Source organism: Lepidochelys kempii, chromosome 6 (genome assembly GCF_965140285.1).
Source record: "Lepidochelys kempii isolate rLepKem1 chromosome 6, rLepKem1.hap1, whole genome shotgun sequence".
Taxonomy (NCBI): domain Eukaryota; kingdom Metazoa; phylum Chordata; order Testudines; family Cheloniidae; genus Lepidochelys; species Lepidochelys kempii.
In genome coordinates, this window is record NC_136385.1 from 103465861 (window position 1) to 103478715 (window position 12855).

The 12855-nt window shown below is 43.6% G+C and overlaps 1 protein-coding gene across 1 annotated transcript in view; it reads right to left on the bottom strand.

Annotated features, from left to right (window-relative positions):
- The window catches only part of CATSPERB (catsper channel auxiliary subunit beta), a 101605-nt gene extending 97226 nt beyond the window's left edge, over positions 1 to 4379 (bottom strand). The window contains exon 1 of the mRNA XM_073350352.1: positions 4295 to 4379. Within this exon, the coding sequence (XP_073206453.1) occupies positions 4295 to 4379 (85 nt within the window). The remainder of the gene's footprint in view (positions 1 to 4294) is intronic.
- Between the last annotated feature and the right edge of the window lie 8476 nt (positions 4380 to 12855).

Consider the following 12855-nt stretch of genomic DNA (forward strand, 5'->3'; position numbering starts at 1 on the left):
GACTATGCTGACAGCTTGTGCCACACGCTCTCAAAGAAACTGCGGAACCACCTGATCAACATCCTCTACAGCAAACAGGGAAAGATTAAGAATGAGCTCTCAAAACTGGATACTCATAAAAAACAACCTTCCAAACAAACTTCCTCGTGGCTGGACTTTACAAAAACTAGACAAGTCATTTACAACACACACTTTGCTTCTCTACAAAAGAAAAAGGACACAAAACTATCTAAACTACTACATGCCACAAGGGGCCACAACAGTGGCTCCCTTAACCCACCCAGCAATATTGTTAATCTATCCAACTATACTCTTAGCCCAGCAGAAGAGTCTGTCCTATCTCGGGGCCTCTCCTTCTGCCCCTCCACCCCCACGAACATGATACAGTTCTGTGGTGACCCAGAATCCTATTTTCGACGTCCCCAACTCAAGGAATATTTCCAACACACCTCTGAACAACATACTAATCCACAGAGGCCTTCCTACCAAGACTACAAAAAGAAGGATTCTGGGTGGACTCCTCCTGAAGGTCGAAACAACAGACCGGACTTCTACATAGAGTGCTTCCGCTGACGTGCATGGGCTGCTGGAAAAGCAGCATCACTTGCCCCATAACCTCAGCCGTGCAGAACACAATGCCATCCACAGCCTCAGAAACAACTCTGACATCATAATCAAAAAGGCTGACAAAGAAGTTGCTGTCGTCATCATGAATAGGTCGGCATATGAACAAGAGGCTGCTAGGCAGCTCTCCGGCACCACTTTCTACAAGCCATTACCCTCTGATCCCACTGAGGGTTACCAAAAGAAACTACAGCATTTGCTCAAGAAACTCCCTGAAAAAGCACAGAACAAATCTGCACAGACACACCCCTGAAACCCCAACCAGGGATATTCTATCTGGTACCCAAGATCCATAAACCTGGAAATCCTGGACGCCCCATAATCTCAGGCATTGGCACCCTGACAGCAGGATTGTCTGGCTACGTAGACTCCCTCCTCAGGCCCTACGCTACCAGCACTCCCAGCTATCTTCAAGACACCACTGACTTCCTGAGAAAACTACAGTCCTTCGCTGATCTTCCTGAAAACACCACCCTAGCCACTATGGATGTAGAAGCCCTACACCAACATTCCACACAAAGATGGACTACAAGCTGTCAGGAACAGTATCCCCAATAATGTCACAGCAAACTTGGTGGCTGAACTTTGACTTTGTCCTCACCCATAACTATTTCACATTTGGGGACAATGTATACCTTCAAATCAGTGGCACTGCGATGGGTACCCGCATGGCCCCACAGTATGCCAACATTTTTATGGCTGACTTAAAACAATGGTTCCTCAGCTCTCATCCCCTAGTGCCCCTACTCTACTTGATTGATGACATCTTCATCATCTGGACCCATGGAAAAGAAGCCCTTGAGGAATTCCACCATGATTTCAACAATTTCCATCCCACCATCAACCTCAGCCTGGACCAGTCCACACAAGAGATCCACTTCCTGGACACTACAGTGCTAATAAGCGATGGTCACAAACACCACCCTATACCGGAAATCTACTGACCGCTATGCCTACCTACATGCCTCCAGCTTTCACCCAGATCACACCACACGATCCATTGTCTACAGCCAAGCTCTACGATACAACCGCATTTGCTCCAACCCCTCAGACAGAGACAAACACCTACAAGATCTCTATCAAGTGTTCTTACAACTACAGTACCCACCTGCTGAAGTGAAGAAACAGATTGACAGAGCCAGAAGAGTACCCAGAAGTCACCTACTACAGGACAGGCCCAACAAAGAAAATAACAGAACGCCACTAGCCGTCACCTTCAGCCCCCAACTAAAACCTCTCCAATGCATCATCAAGGATCTACAACCTATTCTGAAGGACAACCCATCACTCTCACAGATCTTGGGAGACAGGCCAGTCCTTGCTTACAGACAGCCCCCCAACCTGAAGCAAATACTCACCAGCAACCACACACTACAGAACAGAACCACTAACCCAGGAACCTATCCTTGCAACAAAGCCCGTTGCCAACTGTGTCCACATATCTATTCAGGGGACACCATCATAGGGCCTAATCACATCAGCCACACTATCAGAGGCTCGTTAACATGTGCATCTACCAATGTGATATATGCCATCATGTGCCAGCAATGCCTCTCTGCCATGTACATTGGTCAAACTGGACAGTCTCTATGTAAAAGAATAAATGGACACAAATCGGACATCAAGAATTATAACATTCAAAAACCAGTAGGAGAACACTTCAATCTCTTCGGTCACTCGATTACAAACCTAAAAGTGGCAATTCTTCAACAAAAAAACTTCAGAAACAGACTCCAATGAACTGGAATTAATTTGCAAACTGGATACAATTAATTTAGGCTTGAATAAAGACTGGGAGTGGATGGGTCATTACACAAAGTAAAACTATTCCCCCCCACCCCAAAATAAATTGGTTAGTCTCTAAGGTGCCACAAGTCCTCCTTTTCTTTTTGTTGGTATTATAGAATCTTTGTAAAGTGCTCAAATGCTGTAGTGATCCGCAAGGGAAAGATCAAATGAGATTGAACAAAGGAATGGTTTGGACCAACATGCATAAAAATGTTACAGTACCTCGCCACATGATATAAGACAGTGCTTTGTGTAAACGGGGGAATAGTCCCGCTATTGTGGGGAGCTTTTCTGGCTTCTGCACTACCCCAGTGAAGTGGGCTAGCGAAAGGATCTGAGTCCTCGCTCCCACTTACTTTACCCAGAGGCCTCCCTGCCCTTAAGGATTCCCCTTCCACTCTCCTGTCTGGCAGAGTCCTCGTAAAGCCAACAAGGCTGGGTCCAGGACTCCTGGGGGGCTCGACCCCCAACCCTGCTGTGGTCACCTAGGACAGGGGCTAGGGTGTCCCCACTCCGGGGTACTCTCTCTGCACTGGGCACTTCTCTGACCCACTGACCATTACATACAATTTAAAGCAAATGCAAGTTATTTAATCAACAATTAATTTTAAAAATAATAAGGGAAAATGGGAAAGGTTAAAGGAAACATCACCCCGCTCTGTGGCAGGGAAACATCAAAAACAGTAAAAAGAAAAGGAGTATTTGTGGCACCTTTTCTTTTTGCGAATACAGACTAACGCAGCTGTTACTCTGAAACCTATCACAAACAGTGTCTCTGGAATGTCAGGGCAGTTCACAGTCTGTTCCTTGCAAGTCCCAGGCCTTCTTCTCAGGCCCTGGCTGTGCTGCAGGGATGCTGTGCGTTGGACACTCGCTCTGGTGGTGGCCACACGCTCTCAGGCTCTAGGTGGCAGGGCCCTTCTTCCCAGCATTGCCCCAGCCCTGTCAGGGTTACCAATCCCCCTCCGAGTCTGGCCTGCAGAGAACTCCTGGCTGAGGCATCTCCCTGTGCTGGGCCCGCTGCCCAGGATCCCCGTTCGCTCTCCCCAGCTGCTCATGACACCCGGCTCTGGACTGCTCCAGCTCCACTCTGCCTCAGCACGGCTGCTGCTATGACTCCAGCTCCCTGGGCTGCTTCTTTGGCCCCTCTGGCTCTGGTTGCTACAGCTCTCCACCCAGGACACGTCTGCTCTGCAGGCTGCTTCTGTGACTCTGCTCCCAGCACTGACCGGCTTCGTGGATTGCTTTTCTGGCCCCTCTGGCTCTGGTTGCTGCAGCTCTCCTCCCAGGGCAAGTCTGCTCTCTCTGAGGTGTGCCTCTGGCTTTGGGGCTGCAGCTCTGCTCCCAGGACAGGGTCTGCTCTCTCTGGGCTGCTTTTCTGGTCCCTCTGGATCTGGCATAGCTCTGCTCCCCTGCTCAGCTTGGGCCCCTGCTTTCTCCTTAGCTCAGCCCCATTCTGTCTGACCCAGACAATTCCAGCTCACATGGAGGACGGGACCCCTCTGGCCTCCTGACTCCCTGATTAGCCTGCCCGCCCTGTCATTCAGGCTGACCTGGAGCATTGGCCTCTCCTGGGGACTGTCAGTCTCAGGGTCCTGATTTCCCATCGACCCTTCCCCTTTTAGTACTGGGAGACAGCCAACCAAAACACCCCCACTGAGTTGTAGTAAGGGGGCAACAGTCCCTTTACATTTGTAAGTCATCATGGGCATAGGGTATGGATAGTTTCAATATTACCACTTCATGGGCATAGGGTACGGATAGTTTCAATATTACCACTTTACATCTCTGAACATGAGTCCATAACTATTCACATCCTACACTGACTACCAGTAAGTTAACATATCTGAAAGCCCCCTGATAGAGCTATCTCACAACTTGCCTTCCACATTATAAGTGATTCCTGAAGATAGATTAGGCATCTTTAAAATTGTTCCAACTGCAATATATAAAACCAGCGAGTCCATCTGTTTAAAACAAAACAAAAACAACCACCCTCATTTTATAATCTAACAATATATTATGAGAATCTTATTACATCAGATCTACAGAAACTGAGGCCATTTCACAAAAAATTATGCTAGAGACTTGCAAGACTCTTGGCTTCTACTCCCTGCTCTGGCACTGGCTTTTTGCCTGATCTTGAGTAACTGGTTAGTCTCTAAGGTGCCACAAGTACTCCTTTTCTTTTTGCGAATACAGACTAACATGGCTGTTACTCTGAAATCTATACTTTTCCTTATAATTTGGATTACGCTACCCACCCTGCAATGCCCCACAATACAATTCTCTCTTGTAGAAAGAATGCTGCAGAAGAGGCAGTGCTAATTGGTAGCTACGGTCTGTTTAACTTTTGCCACTGACTTCACCTCTCTGTGCCTCAGTTTCCCCAGCTGTAGAATGGGAACTCACAGGGGCATTGTGAGAACTAATATTTATAAACCACATTGAGACCCTGGGATAGAAGATATTCTATAAATATACAGCATTTAACTATCCAGATTTCCCAACTCTTGATAATCCTTTTTATGTCTTGATCTTTTCTTCTTTAGACTGTCCCCATTTGGCTCACTTTATTCTTTTTTTGTGTATTCAAGACACTGCATTTCCTCTGAGTGCAGCTCTAAAACAGTGAGCAAAATAGACCCAGTCTTCTCTTCCCCCAACCCGACACTGGTCTCTTCATCATTGCTTCACCATCTGCGTGGCTTTACTGTCATACCTATCTTCCGCAGCAGCCAATCAGCAGTTCCTTAACCCGGGACTAGCTTCAGGGTTCTGAAGGATGGCAGTTGGCCTTTCCAACTGTCCCCTCAGATAGTTGAGAGGCAGCCCTTCTGCTCCATGCTTCCATGAGCAGCAGGCACAGGGCTCTCAGAAATCCCTGCCAATGAGTACTGTAGTGCAGATCCCTCACTGGCATGGGGCCATTATGTTCACCCCCTTTCACATAATTGACAACAGGCTTGTCTTAATTAATGTCTTTATTACTGAGTTAACAGGGAGCACACGCTAATCTACACATTGGTTCTTATCCTGTAACACAGGCTGCTCCTGCACCAGGCCAGGAGCTGTTTCTTTCCTTTTATAATTAAAACAGACACACTGCATGACAAAGAGAGAGCTAAAAACTTAGGACAAAATTCTGCTCTTGGATCCACACGATGGCTCTCTCGACGGATACTCTGTTCTCTCTGCCTGCTCAAAGCCCCTTACTCTGCTCCAAGAAATAAAGAAAGCAAAATTCCTCAATGGGGAGGAAGGACAATTACAGTTAGATTGGGATCACAAAGAGGAGTGAATCATTAAATCATCCCCTCCCCAATCCACACAAGAAGGGGGAGTGAAAGAGACCTGATGAGTTTAAATAACTTGATGTGAGGTATAGGATTTCCTGATCTGCTCCTGAAAGTTACTGAGTTCATAGCGTGATTTCTTACACTTCTTATCAAATGGGAATAATTAAAAATGAAATACAAACACAGTCTCACACATTATATATTTTTCCTCTAAACATGCCACCTTTCTGTGAAGGTGCCCATCTTTATTCTTGTATGGCTGGAGAATAGAGAACACAACATCAGTGTGAGCAAATCAACGAATGCGGCACATCACTCTGATGGCTTTTCATTCCATCCTATGCCAGGAAGGCACAAGGAGAGCACAAACTGAGAAATGAGCTGTGGGTACAAAAAATGGGATCACTAAATATTTGTGCAGTACTATTCAGTAGGCATGGCCACCACCAGCTACACAAATTGGCCAAGGGCAGGGCAGTCATAAGCCATTGTCCATAGATGGGAATATCAACATAGCTGGAAAAAATTGTGTCAGTTAGAGGTTGCTTCAAATAACTGGTAATAAAAGCACTAAAGAAGTCAGTCACTCAAGATAAAAACCAACTATAGAGAATGGAAAAATAAACGAGCACCCACAGTGTACAAGTTGAAGCACAAACTGTTTGGGGAAAATAAGAGCTGCCAACAGTGCCACTACTACATAAATGGAAACATAACCCCTAAGCATCAGCTAAAATCAGTGTGAGGGAGGCAGCGACCTCAGATCGCAACAACAGCTTATTTAAAATAGAGAATCGTAGAAACCTCAGACTAGAAGGGACATTGATAGTCCTGAAGCACGGAGGCAGGACCAAGTAAACCTAGATCAGCCCCAACAGGCATTTGTCCAACTAATTCTTAAAAACCTCCAATAACAGGGATTCTACAATATCCCTTGGAAGCCTATTCCAGTGCTTAACTATCCTTATAATTAGAAACATTTTTCTAATATCTAACCAAAATCTTCCTTGCTGAAAATTAAGCCTATTACTTTTTGTCCTATGTTCATTGGACATAAACAATTGATCAACGTCCTTTTTGTAACAGCCCTGAACATATTTGAAGACCGTTATAGGTCTCCCCTCAGTCTTCTTTTTCAAGACTAAATATATCCAGTTTTTTAACCTTTCCTCATAGGTCAGTTTCTAAACTTTTAATAATTTCTGCTGCTCTCCTCTAGGCTCTTGGAAATTTATCCACATCTTTCCTAAAGCGTGGCACCCAGAATTGCACACAGAACTCCAGTGAAGCCTCACCAGTGCTGAGTAGACCAAAACAATTAAATATCATGTCTTACATTCAACACTCTTGTTAATACATCCCGTAATTATGTTAGCCTTTTTTCATAACTTCATCACATTGTTGCCTCATATTCAATTTGTGATCCACTCGAATCCCCAGATCCTTTTCAGCAGTACTACCAACTAGCCAGTTATTCCCTGTTTTGTAGTTGTGTATTTGATTTTTTTGCTTTCTAAGTGTAGTACCTTGCACTTGTCTCTACTGAATTTGGATCAATTCTTCTACATGTCAGAGTCATTTTCAGTTCTAATCCTGTCCTCCAAAGTTCTTGCAGACAATCCCAGTTTAGTGCCATCTGCAAATTTTATAAGCATACTCAACACATCATTATCCAAGTCACAAATGAAAATATTGACTAGTGGTGGATCCAGAATGGACCCCCGCAGGACCCACTAGATACAGCCTCCTAGTTTGATAGGGAACCATTGATAACTACTCTGTACTCCAAGTACAATCTTTCAACCAGTTGTGCTCTCACCTTGAAATAATTTCATCTAGACTACATTTCCCTAATTTGCTTAGGAGGATGTCATGTGGGACTGTCAAAAGCCTTACTAAAAATCAAGATATATCACTGTGACAGTGTGCTGGGAACCAACAGCTGAACCTGCACTCTGATCACTTAAACACCAATTAACTCCATCAGGATGGACATGACTGCCTAATTAGACTGAGTTGGGGGGCTAATTAGCTAGTCAATAAGCTAATTAGCCCATTAAAACAGAGGATAGGAGAAGGCACAGGCAGGAAGCACTGGGGAGAGATAGGCTAGTCGTGCCCGAACCAAGAAGGATCTCTGGGTGGAGAGATCTCTTCCCTCTCCTCAGCAGGGAAAAGCTGTGGTGTGGCTCACTAAGGTGGTGAGAGGAGCAATGTATATAAACTACATGGTGGTGTTAAAGAATTGAAGGTCTCCAAATAGTCTGTGCAGACAGAAAGAAGAGTGGGCGGGACCTTACCCAGTCACATGGGAGCTTGTCCGGTCTCTGCCTTTATCCGTACAAATGGAGGGCCTGACAAAGTCGCTGGTGAAGATAGTTAGCCTGGACCATGGTGGAGACTCTGCAATGGTGGTTGAACAGCAGAAAGAAATGCAAAAGGCCCTACAAGCCTTTCAGCAGGCCCACCTTCTGGAAAGACAGGCTTTGCTTAGTTAGCAGGCTGAGCAACAAAAAATCCTCTAGAACTTTATAAGCAATTGCACATGCTGCAGCAGCTACTTCAAAGCATGATGAGTCCCTTGACAAGGAAGGGTAACCTAGTAAAGGGAATGGCATCAGGCCCTGCAGACTAGAATACAGCTAACTTATCCAAATAAGTTGCTAATGCGTTCTTCCCTTATTTTGGGTTGCGGTTCATTGCCCCTTGTTGTTAACATTAATTGGTTTGACTATCTAGTTACCTTTGACATTTTTATTGCTCTTATTTTTCATGCCTTACTTTTCAGGTAGCACTGTACCCTTCAGAGTATTTGTGTCCCTGCCTTCTCTGATTAGTATTTAAATCCTCTTTTCTAATTCAAGCACTGCTCCCTACACTTCAGGTCCCAGATAAGGAAAAATAAAAAGGAAACCAAACGGTCAGCCCCACCTGCACTCAGTATATAGTCCCGATACTTTAGGGAAGTGTCTCTATCCTCTTTTGGCTGGAGCCAGCAGGGTAGGTCTGTACTCATCTCCAGCCTTCTGAGCTGGGTTGCAGCGTTTTCAACCCTGTCTCCAGTTGGGGCATGCCCTGCAGAGTGGGAGGGGTGGGGCTAGTCAGGCCCAGTAGTTCCCTTTAACCCCTTCCATCCCAGTGTGGGGTTTGTAGACCTCAACACAGCCAGGTAAATTGATTTATGTAAGATTTTTCCCCCCAAAATTTACTCTACAACTAATTCTGGTACATCAACTAGTGACTTCTTTTGTGCTAACCCAGAATAAGTGTACTGACCCCATCATATTAAAACTACTGTATACAATGGGATTTCCTTTAAGTTTTGAGTTTGTAGGCACTCAAATTGTCTTCTTGGAATAGAGAACAATAGCAGATGACTCTTGTCTCATGCTTAGGTTGTAAACTCTTTTGGACAGGAACTTTTTGTTCTGGTTATCCTATCTTATATTTTCAATTAAAAGAATTTTCCCATCCCAAATCTGGAAAGTCAAAATCTTGAAAATGTTCATGATCGAAAACTGAAAAAAAGAGTTCAGTGTGCGTCAATGTTTTGTTTTGAGAATTACAAAACATTTTGCTTCTAATTTGAAGATTTTTTTCCCCTTTAATTTTTCCAAAACATTTTTTCAGTCTACCTAATTTAATTTGAAAACAAAATCAGTTTGAATTGGAAAACTGGAATTTTTCATTTAGGAAGCATCAAAGGCAGAAGGTGTAAACAATTTTGATACTTTTTCTTTTTCTTCAAGTTGGGAGATTCACTGAAACCAACCCTGTTTCAAAAACAGACAGATTTGCATTTTTTGAATAAAATGATTCGCTGAAAACTTCCCAACCAATTCTATAACAGTTATGTTTTTAGATTGTAAATTCCTTGGGCAATACAAATAATAATGCCATAGTTAATTAAACGAAAAATTCTCAATGCAGAGTGGATGCCCTTAAATTTGAGTGCTCATTTTCAGGGAAGCTCAGGAATTCTTCAAAACAAAATCAGAAATGGGCCTGAAATGGAACAATGGGTCCAAAAACTCTGATCCTGATCCAGGTCCAAATTTAAATTTCCCCTGCGTTCTCTTCTATGAGCCAAAACTGGAACACCGTCTCCAAACATCTCCCAACTTTGGCATTACCTGAACTTTGTGTGTCAGACACTCTAAGACTAATACACATCAAACACCTCTTTTCCCTCCAGAATGATCATTAAACAAAGATTTCTTTGGGGACCGGTCTTCTCAGACATAAATCCAGTTGTAGATATTAAGGATCAAGAGAGACTGATTTTTGCTAGCCTATTTCACCTATTCATAGTGCAGAAACCAGCTTCCTCAACCTGAGCAAATCTTGAAGACACGCACTTGTACTGGAATTCCACAGCCAGAGCTAGGCGGCCAATTTTTGTGTAGTCTAATCTCCATTACAAGAGGTTATAAGGCTCTGTCTTGCACTGCTGGGACTGTTTTATTTAGTCTAACACCTCCTACCACGAGAGGTCTTGGATTTCAGCTCTGGCAGTCTCTATCATAATTCCAATAGTAAGTAGTTTAGACAAGACTTAAGTTTCCTTGCTGTTCTTCACAGCAGCCACTGTGTTGCAGTAGAACACAACTATTTTTCCTCCCCCCAGAAGGCCAACATTTCAACAGACAGTCTCATACATGGGGCAGCGCTCAAACTTTCTTCTAGATAAGCTTTTGCTAGCAGGAACCATCTTTGGGCACAGGGAGTGGGGGAAGGGCAGGGCAGGAAGTGGGGTTCCTAGCATAATGGGATCCTGATCCAGGCATCGGTGCATTCCCACAATAAATACATTACAGTACTACTAATAAGATAGGTACACCATGAGAAGACAAAACAGAGTAGCACGTGGGGAGAGGAGCAGCGTGAAGAAAATAGATTTATGCTGCGGCTTGGCTAGGTTAGTGCACACATCTTGAGCATTACACCAGGAAAGACGGGGAAGGGGTTGTTGTGTGGTTATGGCTATGGTTTATACAAAACTTTATTAAAGTGTGTTTCAAGAAGGAATTTGAGGAGGAAGGTCAAGCCAGGAAGGTGGTTCTAGGCATGGAGGCTGCATGAATTGAAGGTGGACATGTCAGAAGGGGCTGGTCAGCCATGCAAAACGCAAAAACAACTTGAAAGAATTAAAGTAAATGCAATCATCTCCAAAGAGGGCAACAGATAAAACTTGGGGAAGTCCAGGCTAATGTAATGCATAAATTTAAGTGCTGGGGCCTCAAAAGACTGTTCTCTCAGCAACATAAAAGCTGGTGATCCACAGACATTAGAGCAAGAAACATTTGTTGAGAACAAGCATTTTAATTATAATTTAAAATAAAACGTTGCACATGATTATCAGAGATATGAGAAAAGTGCTTTGTTTTGTAAATCAGTCCTGGTCAATTGTCTAAATAATAATGAAATACTACTCTTTGTATTGTGGTAGGGCCTAGATGCCCCAGGTGTGGATCAAGGACTTGTTGTTCTAGGTGTTTTGTAGACACAAAGAGAAGCTGGTCCCTGCCCCAAAGTATATGATGAGAAACAACTGGTAGACATAACAAACAGATGTGGAGGAATACAAGGAAACAGTGAGACAATTATGACTGGTGTAGTAAGCAGCGGTCACAGCACACGAGCTTCACTATCAACTCCCCATAAGGCCATTTTACCATATACACTTCAGAACTAAATCAGGCTGTGGTTGGAGAATAGTGTTAAGCATAGCCCTGTGAAATACTGATAGAGAAATGTGAAACCAGGCAAAATCACCAAGGTCTGGAGTTTTCCTGCAAACACAAAACTCATGTAAGTTTGCAAACAGCCTGCAAATTGAGTACACTTGGGTTGATTTTTTGTGCGTGGAAACTGTAAAACGACAAGGCGAGATGTGGCAGTTCAGCTTTGTGTTTTGGAGCTTTCAGTAGTAGATTGGCACCTTACCTCTGGGTTGCAGTGTGAGACGACGGATTCTGTCCTGCCAACTTGTGCATTGTTTTAATAGTAGAATCATAGAATATCAGGGTTGGAAGGGACCTCAGGAGGTCATCTAGTCCAAACCCCTGCTCAAAGCAGGACCAATCCCCCAATTTTTGCCCCAGATCCCTAAATGGCCCCCTCAAGGACTGAACTCACAACCCTGGATTTAGCAGGCCAATGCCAGTGAAAGCTCTTCTTCAGTCTCTGAATAAAAAAGTCACCGTTGTGCAATAAGGCACTGAGCCATCTGATTTGACTCTGCAAACCTTTTAAGTACGTGCTTAACTTTAAGTGTGTGATTAGTTGCAAAGAAGCCAATGGGGCTACTCATATGCTTAAAGTAATTTGCTAAACTGGAGCGGAGAGCTGACCCTCTTACGGGATGAAGTTGCCCGTTTTATGCTAGCAGTTCCTCACTTTCATGAGCAACAAATGCAAACCTATCCCATGCCCTTTTAGAATTTGAAGTAGTTTCCAAGAAAGAGCTTACAAGTTAAACAGGTAATAAAACTGGGTAATAGAGCAATGAGAAATCAGTGGAACAGCAGAAGTACTGAGAAAGCTGATAAGCAGCTCAACTAAAATTACTTTACACAAAAAAAGTGTAAAAAAAAAAATCCACAAATATTGGGCCTGATCCCACATTTCTTGTTGCACCCAAATCTCCTGTTGAACACTAAAGGAGAGTTTCAGCTGTGCATGGAATGTGGAATCAGGCCCTTATTGTGCAAAGAACACAGAGTATTTTGCAAGTAGAATAAATGAAGGAAATTAAGAAGAAAGAAATATTATCGAAGTTAAACTTCTCCATAGGAATCTCTGTTCATTTGGCTTTTCTTCATGTCTTCTAAACTATCAGACTGTTTTGATCTGCATTATACAGTGCAAAGCACAGACAGTTAAGTTAATAAATGACCATCAGTTATATGGCCTAACTAAAAGTGTAACTTTTTCTTACTCATTTACAGGGGTGAAAGTAAAATGCAGTGGTCATAAAAATAAAAGAGAAGGGTAACCACCTTTCTGTATACAGTGCTATAAAATCCCTCCTGGCCAGAGGTAAAACCCTTTCACCTGTAAAGGGTTAAGAAGCTAAGATAACCTCGATGGCACCTGACCAAAATGACCAATGAGGAGATATGATACTTTCAAATCGGGGGAG